We start from the raw sequence: 12,741 nt of genomic DNA on the forward strand, positions 1-12,741 counted from the left end.
TGGCAGCTCGTTCCAGTGTGGAATTGGGACTTAATGGGAAGGGGAAGACTGGTGTCAGAGAGTCGAACAGGTGAGAGGTAACTAAATGAGTCGTGATGGATAAGAGAGTCCTAGCCAGTCCACAGCTTTCCCGACATCCCAGATAAGGTCAGCAAGTGGAGCCATGGGAGATGTTCCAGTGTTGGCTAAGCTCCTGGTCAAACTCAGTCAAGCTCACTACCTCTGCTGCTACTATGTGGAGCAGAAGAACCTCCCAGCTGAGCCCTGCCAGCCTGCAGAGTTATGAGAAGCAAATTTTTCAAGGCTATTAAACTCGGGGTGGTTTGCTTTCTAACAATGGGAAAAAACGGAAATGAAAAGGAGCTGTGCTATATGTGAATTCGTGGGCCTCAAATCAGTTTGGATTTAGTTTGTGAATTTTGAGTATGCTATTACAAAGAGAAATGTCACTCCTACACCATAATGTAGGCTTCCTTCTCCCAAACCCACTGACTAGATTGTTTAGTATGACTTTTGCTACCTCTTTAACAGTTGAGAAAACTAGAAAAACATCTCTGTTATCAGATAAACAGGTGTCTAAAAATTTAGATGGGGTAGGAGGCCGGAGAGCTCAGTGGTTAGGAGTGCTTGTGGCTTTTCCATAGACCCAAGTTTGGATCCCAGAACCCACACTGGGCAACTCACAGCTGCCTGTAACTTCAGTGCCAGATGAACTGATACCCTCTTCTGACTTGTGTGTGTGTGTGTGTGCGCGCGCGCGCGCGCACGCACGAGCACACATATCATAATGATGATAAAATAACAAAATAGCAGGTGGAAGTTAAGGCTAGAGAGCTGTTTGTGTTAGAATTGGACATCTTCTCCCAGATTAAGCCTTAGGCTGGCTCTGTTCACCACATTGTCATGAAAACTTGGCAGCCAGTCAAATCTGACACAGCTTGTGGTGTTGGGGTGGTCTCTTTGGGCAGAAGCTGCAGCAGGGCTTTTTTTTTTTTTTTTTTTTTTAACTTTGCTCTGCTGGAGACTGAAAGGCAGGGACCAGTCTGCATTTCAGATGGAAGGGATTATTGGTCCAGCCTTGATTTTCATCTGCCCTTGTTCCTCCCCATGGAAAAGGAAGTCCCTGGTGAGTAGCCTTTCTAATAGGGAGGGTGACTTGTTTATATGTGTGTCAAGTGTCTGTCCCACTTTGCAAATATGAGCACAACACACAATGTTTGGAATTATCCAGTCCCCAGGGAGAAGGCGTGGGACAGACAATCCCAGCTGTACAATTGTCCTGAACCTTTGTTTGGTTTTTATATTTTGCAATCATATTTAACATCATTATTATTTTGCTTTTCTTGTCTTTTGGTTAGGAAGGAGTTTTTCTTTTTTAATAAAAATGTAGTTTCATCCTTAAAGGAAATGACTAAGTGTTTGGATAATTGGGGGAGAATAATTGGTCCTATTGCCATCGTCAAAAATTCCTGCCGATCATTGTTGCTTCAGTTTTTCTGAGTTTTATCTGTGTGCTGTGAGCACTGACCATAAACATCCATTCAGTGATTCCAGCCTGTACCTACTGTGATCTGCAAGATGGGAAAAAAAACTACCCTCAGGACTTCATGTGGACTATGATAAAGTTGAGTCACAGTCTGTTTTCAGAATGCAGAAATTATTCAATTATTCTCTTTGCTTTAGTTCAATGAGTCTTAGCCTGGCTCTAGGAAATTCTCACTTAAGAGCAGTTATGGTCATGCACACTTGGGAAACTAAAGCAAGGAGAATGCAAGGTCAAAGCCAGACTGGGTGACATAGTGAGACCCTGTTTCAGAAAACAGAAACAAAAACACAGTTAAGGACCATCCTCCTCCTGGTTTATTAGCTTCATGGCTGGGCTATTGCATATGGTAGCTACCATTTACACATAATCATCTGAAATTAAACACAACTACGTATTTGGTCCCTTAGTTGCATTTGCTATGTAATCATATGTGTTCTGTGGCCAGTGTGTTAGACAGAGCATTCCATTGTCAGGAAGATTCATTGGAACTGTGTGGCTCTGTAGTATTGCAAGCTTCTAAGATCATATCCCCTTTAGTTTTCCTGGTCACATGTTAGTATGGTAACTGCTCGCCTGGTGTCTTATTCTAGAGCCGAAGTTCACCATGGGCAGAGTCTATGCTGCGTGTGTTGCTTCTTTCTCTGGTGTCCTCCCTTATCCTGGCTTCCTGGCTGCAGAGTCACTGGGCAGATGGGAGGACCACCTCATTCTGAGTATTCGAGAATGAAGGGTGATCTCTTCTGTGAGGGCATTTTACAGAGCTCAGCCTGTGTTTTGAAAACAGGCACAAATACACACAGTTCCCAAAACACACAAAAATGAGGGTCTACAGTTGATTGAAGATGGTCTTTAGTCACCGCCCTGTGCTGTCCTCGAAGTTTTTATAACACCTCAGGGGCCAGTAAATTTGAGACAGGCATCTTGTGGGAGCCCTACTGACACTGAGACCACCTCCATGGGCTGGGAAGGTGGGGTTCTGAGACTCTGTAACCTGTCTGTTTGTGGATAGAGTGCTCCCTTTGTTGTCAGGCTGGTCTCTGGCACAGCTGCCCTGAGTCTCTTTTGGCTCAGAACAAGCCATTTCCAAACTGAATTTATGACCGGTAGTTCAATGCCATGGTGACGCCTGTAGCTGTCCTCTGTGAGCTGCGGAGCAGACAAGGCAACCTCTGCTGGTTTAAAAAGAAACTTTGTCTCTCCCTTGGTGTGTTCTCTTAAAAAGAAAACCACACTGTTTAAATTTCAAAGATGAGCAAAAACTTACAGATGATTTAGGCGCTGTCAGCTAATTTGATCTTCACAAGAACACAAGGCAGGACAATGTTAATATCTTCATTATTGCGTATGAGAAAACATTGTCTCAGGGCCAGAAAACACAGGCAACTCCCCCAAGACTCACAGTGTCTGTGTGGGTGCTGGAATCTATGCCCATGGTCTGCCTTCATGCTCCCAACGGCCAGGCCACACTGCTGCTCACACTACAGACCAACACAGTAGGCCGGAACCCACTCTGCTGCGGAGATCTGGCTCCAAGTTGGGAACTAAGAGCCTCAGACTGGATCTCCCTGCCCTCAAGATCCTTCTGTTCTGAGGTGACATCAAGGCAGGGAACTCTGAGCCACTTCTGCCTGCTATAATACCATGGAGATGTTGGAGGAAAAGACATCCAAGCTTCTAAGCACAATGCTGGACTGGTTGACTACTTGTGGAACGAATATAGCCATCAGGGGTACTTCTCACGTGGAATTACCAGAACTGAGCTGTATAGTAACAGGCCTCCCAGACACCCATCAGCAGCCTCTGAACCCTGACTTCTTCTAGCCATGTCTTTTCCTCCAACCTCTTAGCTCCCATTGTCAATCCAGTTACACAAATACATTCATCATCTTAGACCATATAGGAAGCATGAGTTGTGAGAGATTGTGATGGGGACTATTCTTACCTGTGGGAGTTGGAGAAGCCTCTGAAAAAAGGTGGGCGCCCAAAGGCAGAGCAGGGCGAGAACAGATGGAGGAGGGGCACATCTGGAGGCCCAGGGGAAACTGGAGCTAAGCAGTGGTAAGCAAGGGACACAGAGATGCCAGCACAGTGGTCAGGGAGGGGCCTGGGGTCACTGTCAACCTGGAACACCCTTGATCTGTCCCAGTGGCAGTTGGATACCTCAAGAGTTTTAAGCAGGAATCCAGGTCTGAGGTTGGTATGCAGAGGTCAGGTGGACGCTTCCTTCATTCCCATTAAGGCACCCTCAGTGTGGTGACCATAGGCTTCTGAGAGACCAAACCACACTGTCCCTCCTCACTGCTACCTCCCTGCACTGAGAATCCTGCCCTAGTACAGAGTCATGGCGGGACTCTGAAGCTGGGGTGTGTTCTGTGGAATGAAAGGCATGTAGGGTTCTTCAAATGTTTGTGGTGGGCAATTGTTTTCAGCATTTTCTTTTTGTGGTTTTGTGAAAATGTCATCAGGCTCTTAGCTATTTGCTTCACACAGTGGGACTACAGTACATCCCAGCTAGGTCTGTACTCACACCTTCTACCATAGCTTCACACAGTGGGACTACAGTACATCCCAGCTAGGTCTGTACTCACACCTTCTACCATAGCTTCACACGGTGGGACTACAGTACATCCCAGCTAGGTCTGTACTCACACCTTCTACCATAGCTTCACACAGTGGGACTACAGTACATCCCAGCTAGGTCTGTACTCACACCTTCTACCATAGCTTCACACAGTGGGACTACAGTACATCCCAGCTAGGTCTGTACTCATACCTTCTACCATAGCTTCACACAGTGGGACTACAGTACATCCCAGCTAGGTCTGTACTCACACCTTCTACCATAGCTTCACACAGTGGGACTACAGTACATCCCAGCTAGACCTGTACTCACACCTTCTACCATAGCTTCACACAGTGGGACTACAGTACATCCCAGCTAGACCTGTACTCACACCTTCTACCATAGCTTCACACAGTGGGACTACAGTACATCCCAGCTAGGTCTGTACTCACACCTTCTACCATAGCTTCACACAGTGGGACTACAGTACATCCCAGCTAGACCTGTACTCACACCTTCTACCATAGCTTCACACAGTGGGACTACAGTACATCCCAGCTAGGTCTGTACTCACACCTTCTACCATAGCTTCACACAGTGGGACTACAGTACATCCCAGCTAGACCTGCCGCCACACCGTCTACCATCTGTGCACCTGGGGCAGTTATACTGCCATCACCAGTAGTGCCCAAAATCACAGGTGTGTTCATGATCTTGCCAGGCATCATGCCTTCAAGTCCTACTAGTGAGCTTATGGCAGCAGTACTCAAAGGGGTCATGACCCCTTTGGGGGTTTCATACCAGATATCTTGCATATCAGATATTATATTACAATTCATATCAGTAGCAAAATTACAGATATGGAGTAGCAACAAATCATTTTATGGTTGGGGGTCACCACAATATGGAGAACTGTATTAAAGGGCTGCAACATTAGGAAGGCTGAGAACCTCTGTGTCTGTCCAGGGCTCTGCTGTGGGTCCCACCCAGTCCTAGCTGGCCTCTCCAGGGGCCACAGGTTGTACTTGAGCAATTACAGCTGTTAACAGTGGTTCACTGACAAAGGGGTCTCTGGTTTGATAAGTCTGGAGGATTCATTGTCAAATACGCTTCTTAGTCTTGCTACTAATTGCTGTAGGGCACAACCGAAAAGTGTGCCAGCTCAAAACATCAGATTAGCAGGGCCAGTCCCAGTTTGTTTCAGGACTGGACTCAGCTGGGTGGTCCTTCTCCTTTTCATCTCTGATCGTTGCCGTCAGTTGACAACTGGATCACACTCATCACAAGGTGTTTTCACTCACAGTTCCTGTGCCTGGCATATTTTTTCTTCTGGTGCTTTTCACACATGCTGACCATAGTGGGAATGCTGCAGGAAGCTGCAAGAACCTAGCTGTATGGCTCAGTGACGTCTCCAGGCATCACTTTTGTAGTTTTAAACTGGTTAAATAATAAATAAATAACCAAGAGCAGTTCAGCTGTAGGCTTGATTCTGCAGCTCAGTGGGAGAAGTGGTGAATACTTTGTGGTTAGTTACCTTTAAGTCCCCGTAGGGCTTGGAGGGTCCATGTGCACAAAGGTTTAGTGAGGTGTCTGAGAATTCCGATCCTGAAGAATTCTGTTTGACTCAGTATTTCCCAAGCTGATTATCATCATTGCTGGTTTTGAAATCAGGAAATAACTTTCTTACAGACATTCACTAAGCTTATATGTATTCCCCTAGAGATCAATGATCAGGTGATAGATCTGGGGGTTCAGTGCTAATATTTAATACATAAAGCTTTCCACACAGACATTGGAGACTGAGTACTGTTGTTAGAGTTTCTTTGTCCCACCAGGTCCTGCTGCCACTTTAGCCCCAAATAAACACACAGAGACTTATTACTTATTAAACTGTTGGCCATTGGCTAGGGCTTCTTATTGGTTAGCGCCATCTTAATTATTAACCCATAACTACCAATCTATGGATTTCTACATGGCCTTATCTTACCGAGAATGCCTAGTGCATCCTATCTTCCTGGTCTCTACATGGCGTCTTTTTGCAGTCTATCTCTGCCTACTTTCCCAGAATTCTCCTCGTCTCCTAGTCCTGCCTATCTTCCTGCCCTATTGACCAAGCAGTGTTTTATTCATCAACCAATTAGAGAAACATATGTACAGAAGGACATCCCCCATTAAAGTACTGGTTTTAAAGAATTCTAAATAGTGGCCATCCCTGTAGTAGCCATCCCTGTGGGTGGAAAGGACAACTGTCTTGCAGGTTAAGTCTTTGATTTTATTCCCACAGATTCAGGCTTGGCCTGAGATTCCCCACTCCTCACAGCTGTGTGACATTGGTCCTGTCACACCTTTCTAGGTTGTGGTTCACTTAAGTTAAGGGTTCTATTTCACAGGGTAGTTGTGAAGACTGACAAGATCCCGCATGTGGATTACTTGATACAGCCTGTTTATGGTCAGTAAATGGACCTCACTGTCCTTAGGCTGTATACAGGAAGCCTTCATCAGATAGATTTGGTATCTGTTTGGTTCCTACATCTCTAGGGTTTTATACAAGATTTACCTGGGATTTACTCACTAAGGACAAGCCAATATTATAAGCCATGGGTTTCTCCCTTTTTTTTTTTTTTTTTTTTGCAAAAGTAACCTCTGTGCCTTTCCATCTTTTTGTCTCCTAATGTAGTTTCTAATAAGTGACCGTGATCCTCAATGCAACCTCCACTGCTCCAGGACTCAAGCCAAACCCATCTGCGCCTCTGATGGCAGGTCCTATGAGTCCATGTGTGAGTTCCAGAGAGCCAAGTGTCGGGACCCAGCCCTGGGCGTGGTCCATCGAGGTCGATGCAAAGGTGAGTGACCCACACTCAGCCAGCAGAGGCTTCTGGGACCTCAGCTCCTGCACAGTGATGGCCTCATTGGAACGTGAATGCTTTTGGCTTGCTCTTCTATCCCTCTATGACTTCCATCAGTGTGGAGGAAGGAAGAGGGCAGGGAAGCAAGGGGCTGTCTGGCCAGTGCCTTGTTTGTGGTTTTGTTTCAAAATGGAGGCATGGTACAGTACTGCTGGCCCTGGAATAGGGATTTCAAAATGGCGGTTCACGGAAATGTTTTTGCTTGATCTGCTTTAAAATATGAGAACTATTTGAGATAACATTTGAAATTTGGGAGATTCAACCACAACAAATCTGACTTTCTGTTCCTCTCTTCCAAAATCATCAGGTTTGCTTGAGCAAAACGACACATAGCCAGAGCTGAGGAACTTCCAGTCCCTAAAGCAGAGCTTGCTTTCTGGTTTGCTACATTCCCCAATCCTCCTTCTGACTTCTGAGCACTGAGTATGGGTCTTCTTAGACATAATCAGTGTTGCTTTCCTGAGTCCTGTAGATAGATGAGCCTGTGACCCTCAATTGCCCAAAGCCATCACAGGAAATGCAGGAGGCTAGCAGGCTGTCCCAGATATTTGGTTTCTCAAGAAAGCCCTAGCATTGTATGTAGCCCTGGCCAGCCTGGCACTCACTCACTATGTAGCCCAGGTTGACTACAGGCTTTCCCTTAGCACCTTACTAGGACTGGCATTAAAGACGTGCACCATCACTCTCTTTTTTTTTTTTTTTTGCAGTTCCTGCAATTATTAGTTTTAGAAAAGCCTGGGAATATTAATGGCAGTGGAAACCACCTCTCATCCCATGAGCAAAGGGACATTTGGGAGGAGAAAAAAATGAAAGCCTGGGCTTTCTCCTCTAACTTTTCTAAGTATAGCAATAAGAGGAAGGTGAGCTCAAGCAGCATCCGTGGGCACAGGGGCTGCTCTCACTGTCCATCAGTGGGTGAGCGCCCCTCCTCCGGGGTGGAGGGTGTTGCTCAGTGTTCCTGCCATGGGGTAGCCATTTTGGGCGCTGGCTTCTGTGTGGAATCCAAGGGAAACATACAATGTACTCCTCTCCCCGTTTAGATGCTGGCCAGAGCAAGTGTCGCCTGGAGAGGGCTCAGGCCTTGGAACAGGCCAAGAAGCCTCAGGAGGCCGTGTTTGTCCCAGAGTGTGGCGAGGATGGCTCCTTTACACAGGTGAGGAGGCCTCAGATGGGTTTCCCGGTCTCTTGCTGGACTGAGGAGAAGGGCGGTGTCCAGAAAGTGCTAGAGTGATTGGGCACCTTCATTTTCTGGGAAAGGGCTGGGTGAGTGGCTCTTCACCCCCTCTGTACTGCCTTTCCCCTCCTGGGCCCTCCATGCTGCTCCTTGCCAACTGGCAGAGGGCCGTGACAAGATGCATGGGAGTCTGAGCCAGGAAACTGGCATGGCTAGGTCTCCGTCCTCCCTGCTGGCTGTCTTTTCTGAGGGCCAGACCTCCATTTTTTTTCTCTTCTGTCCTATGTGGGCTGATTATTTTCTCTTTCCCTTGCCAGTTTCCACAGGCAACCCCTGTATTCCCTTCACTGTTTATCAATATTCACACACACACACACACACACACACACACACACACACACACACACACACACTCCCTCTCTCTCTCCTTGAACGAAGCAGCACCCTCTTTGAGCACAGAGTGTACCACAGCTCCGGACTGTGTGTGTGGCTATGCTCACAAACTGAGGTTTTTAAATACCCTTTCAGTAGCTCCACTTCTGCTCGGTCTTCTGGCTAGGGCTTTTGTGAGAAAGCAGGGAGGATATGTTCCACACGGGCAGGGGTGGGACAGAAGGTGCCTCTGGAGAAAGCTTCTAGACTGCTCCCCAGGGCCCAGGAGATGAGAGGCTTCCGTGAGTCTGGACATGTGGCAGATGCATGAAGATGCTGTTGGGACAAGAGTAGGGAGATGCACAGAACATTGTACGCTTAGGCAGGTTGGGGATTGTCCCCCGTACCTGATCATGTCCCCCCACCCCTCACTCCAGAGTGCTCCTATCCAGTAGAGCAACGTTTAGAGGGAATCTACATTTTCAGGGATGAAGGTGACAACCTCAAGGTTTTGAAAGCCGCTCTGTAATTCTGGATGAGGGGGCCCAGGGTGGCTGTTGGTCAAAGGGTCTTCAGCTTTTACTTCCTGGTGAGGTCTAGGGCATTACTGATTGTGGACCAGTGCCCTCTTGGGTAGTAACAGAGGGATGGTTGGTGGGGGGTTGCAATTCGATGTTGTAAATGTTTCTCAGTTGACTCAAACTTGTAATCAGGCTGGAGAGCAGAGGGATAAAGTGACCTTGGCCATCAGCCCTGGGGGACGTGCTTGTTTTCATTTCCTGTTTAAAGCTTCGCACAGTCATGGGAGGTAGTGCCATTATCTGTATTTACGGAAGATGCATGCATGGTCATGCCTTGTAGTGGACAGTTGGGTTCAAGTCGAGAGCACACCAAAGATCCCTATGTTCTTCTGCTCTCCAAACTGGCAGACTCAAAGGAGGCTCTGAGATGAGCACTAGGAAGACGCAGTCTAGGGCCGTGGTTGGTACACTCTGCATGTTGGGGCTGACCGCCTGGGCTTGAGGCCAACCCACACAGGCAAGTTACCCAGTTTCTCAGGGTGCTTATCTGAAAACAAACAAACAAACAAACAAAAAACCCCAAAACAAAAAACAAATCAGAGGCGATTTTCTTCATGATTGTCATGTTATATATATATATATGTGATTCATTATTGTGATGTCATAGCGTTATATATTACTCTTATGTTATGCATGGCATATTACTATCATTAGTGGTTATTATTTCACTTCCCTTGTAAGGCTGTGATGGGGGTTAGATGAGCTAACCCATGTGAAACTCTTGGGACATATGGGCACCTAAATGATTATCAGCATCTTCGTTGCCGTTCCCATCTCCACTGTGGGTCTCCAACTTAGATCTTCCTAAGGTCTTAGGGGTGGCAGTGGTGCTACTTAAGAGTGGAGGGAGGGAGCCCAGAGCTTTTGGGTGAAACTTCCCAAGCTTGGAGATTCTTGAGCCCTCCCTCTTATGAATTTTTAAGTGTGGTATTTATTCCAGTAAAAAGAATGTGGTGCCCTTTGTGTTTGAAAGTGCAGTTGAGCAGCCATACCCTCAGAGGGGAAATCAGACCTTCCTGAGGGGAAAGGTGATGGGAGGGGGCGCAGCTGAAGGCAGCTGCTTTCTTCCTTCTGCAAGCTCATGCGGTCCTGAATGTGTTGCTTATGAGAGTGGTTGACCTCTGCCCTCCCGATTCTGAAGTGTTTGCTGTCTCATGACAGACAGCCACTGGCCAGCTTTTGTTCTGCGAGGCCAGGCCCGACCAGGTGGTGTTTGCTAAAGGAAAGGAACTTCCAGATTAGTCCAGGCTGACTTGCTAAATGAGAGTGCCCTGAAGTGCAGATTGTCAGGTATCCCTTGCTCCTGTGACAGGCTAAGCGCTGCCATGTGTCCCCAGTTCAGGCCCGATCAGCTTGTGATGGGCAGACAGGCAGCCAGTCAGTAGACCATCTCGGCTCAAATGAATTAAATAGAAGCTTGTGCACCCCCCCCCACCCCAAGCCGACTATCAAAGATGCTGCAGTAACTTCACAGAAGTGCCACTCTGAGTGTGATTCAGTCACTCTGATGAGTGGCCAGAATGCTGTGAGACAGAGTGAGACAGAATGCCTGCCTCCTTCCCCCATGGGCTGTCATCACTCAGTCAGCCTTTTTTTTTTTTTTTTTTTTTTAATCTCCCTAAGGCGCTCAGAGGCAAGCTACATGGCTCTAATATTCCTTAGAATATTGGCATGTGTGCATCCTGGAGTTAGTAGCATTCCTTAGTCCTGGGAATTGCTACTTGGTTGGGATTGGCTTTATCTGGTGTGAGGCACAGCTGGAGGCCACATGACTGAATGAGCTTTAATGAGGCTCATGTGGGGACTTTGCTGGCTTCTTCTTTTTTCTTTGTTCCCCCCATGTCCTCTGTCCTCCCTATACCCAGCCTCAGCTCACACAGGGTTGGCTCATCTTTGTTTGCACTGGAGAGGTTGCTTGTACAACCCCCCAGGTCTCAGTACTTAGGGCAGTCCCAGACCACTAAATCTGAGGCTTTCATCCAGACACAGGTATTTTGTGCGTATGTGTTTATGTGTGGGGCAGGTATACATTTGTGTATGGTTGTATATGTACTTTTTGTGCATATGCATATGCAAACACGTGTATATGGTTGCATATGTACCCATGTACACATGTGTGTATGGTTGCGCATGTACATATGTACGTGTGTGTGCGCACATAGGCCATTGGAAATCTTGGGTATTGTTCCTTTTGGAAACATCCACCTTGGGTTTTGAGGCAGAGCCTCTCACTGGCCTGGAACTCACCAGTTAGCTTAGGCTGGCCTGTAAGCCCATGGACCATCTGCATGTCTCTCTGCCCCTAGAGCACTGGGCTCACAAGGGCATGCCACTGTGTCTAGTCTTTTTATGTGGGTTCTGTGGTCAAATTTAGGACCTTGTGCTTTCAAGGTGGAATCACTTTATTGAGCTCTCTCAGGCATGGTTTCAGTCTTGTCACCCCCCCCCCCAGGGGTGATGTCAGTATTTGTTCAAAAATTCAAACCTATTTTGGAAGGGCTTTGTCTCTCTGATTTCTTGAATGCATCGTTGAGATACTGTGGTTCAGCTCTTTGGGGACCTGGAGTGAAGCCAGTTAATCCAGGCTTTGTCCTTCATAGTAGTGATGTCTATTTCTTCTCTGGATACCAGGGACATAATTCCTAATGTCTGTTCTACCAATGTCTCTGCCAAGTGTTTGTTTACTGCCCAAACTGTTTAGCTGAAATCTTAGCTGTGGTGCCCGGGAGTTGAATGACCACCACCAGGAAGGGGTAGTGGGAGTTTGTCAGGCATCATTCATCACTGGATGACAATGATGGTCACTGTTGAGTGTGCTGGTGCCAGCCAGAGTTTTATTCCCGCTGATTCTACGTACGTCTTAATGCCTTTGTATAAAGAAAAGCTGAGAGTCTGGAGGGGGGTGAGTAGCAGTTTGAGGTCACTGAGCTGGAAGGGGTTTTTACTCTAGCTGATTAACTTTGGGGCTCATGATGTTTTTGTGCAGAAGTGACCCTGATGCATATGCATTTCATTTTCTCCACCGTTGTTATCCCAGAAGTTCCCTCTCTTGTTGCCTAATCAATCAAACACACATTAAAAAAAAACCCCTTTGATTATGGAAATTTTAAAGAAGTACAAAAGAGTAGGCATAATAGAATAATGAGCGCCATGTACCCATCACCTCTTTCAACAATGATTGACACGTGGCCAGTCCTGTTTCATCTTTGCCCCATTTTCGTCTCCCATCCCAAACTGAGTTTCTTCAAAGCAAATCTCCAGACACAATATCTTTTTATCCCAGGCAGGCAGGCGTTTTGAGCTCTACTGTGTTTTGGGCTATGTGCTGGTTGCTATGAGGGATTAAAAAATGTGACCCCTGCCTTATGCAGAATAGATAGCAAGATACTCGACAAAGTAGCTGCTTGAAGACTGCGTGTGCGTAGCTGGAAATTCATGTTTCAAAGCCCACTTATGAGTCTATTGACTAGAACTCAGGATGCATTTTTTTAAACGAGAAAACAAACACAAATATAAATTTTTGATTATAAACACTGTAAGCTGAAAACAAATGATATGCATTAACCTTAATGAAGAAGAAGCTAACCTTGTATAGGTGT

The 12,741-nt window shown here is 46.7% G+C and overlaps 1 protein-coding gene across 3 annotated transcripts in view; it reads left to right on the forward strand.

Moving 5' to 3' along the window:
- The window catches only part of Smoc1 (SPARC related modular calcium binding 1), a 143,694-nt gene that overhangs the window by 62,315 nt on the left and 68,638 nt on the right, over positions 1-12,741 (forward strand). For all 3 annotated transcript variants that reach the window (XM_051196240.1, XM_051196242.1, XM_051196241.1), the window contains exons 2-3: positions 6,787-6,952; positions 8,056-8,168. In XM_051196240.1, coding sequence (XP_051052197.1) covers positions 6,787-6,952; positions 8,056-8,168 — 279 coding nt within the window. The remainder of the gene's footprint in view (positions 1-6,786; positions 6,953-8,055; positions 8,169-12,741) is intronic.

This window comes from Phodopus roborovskii, unplaced genomic scaffold (genome assembly GCF_943737965.1).
Source record: "Phodopus roborovskii unplaced genomic scaffold, PHOROB, whole genome shotgun sequence".
Taxonomy (NCBI): Eukaryota; Metazoa; Chordata; class Mammalia; order Rodentia; family Cricetidae; genus Phodopus; species Phodopus roborovskii.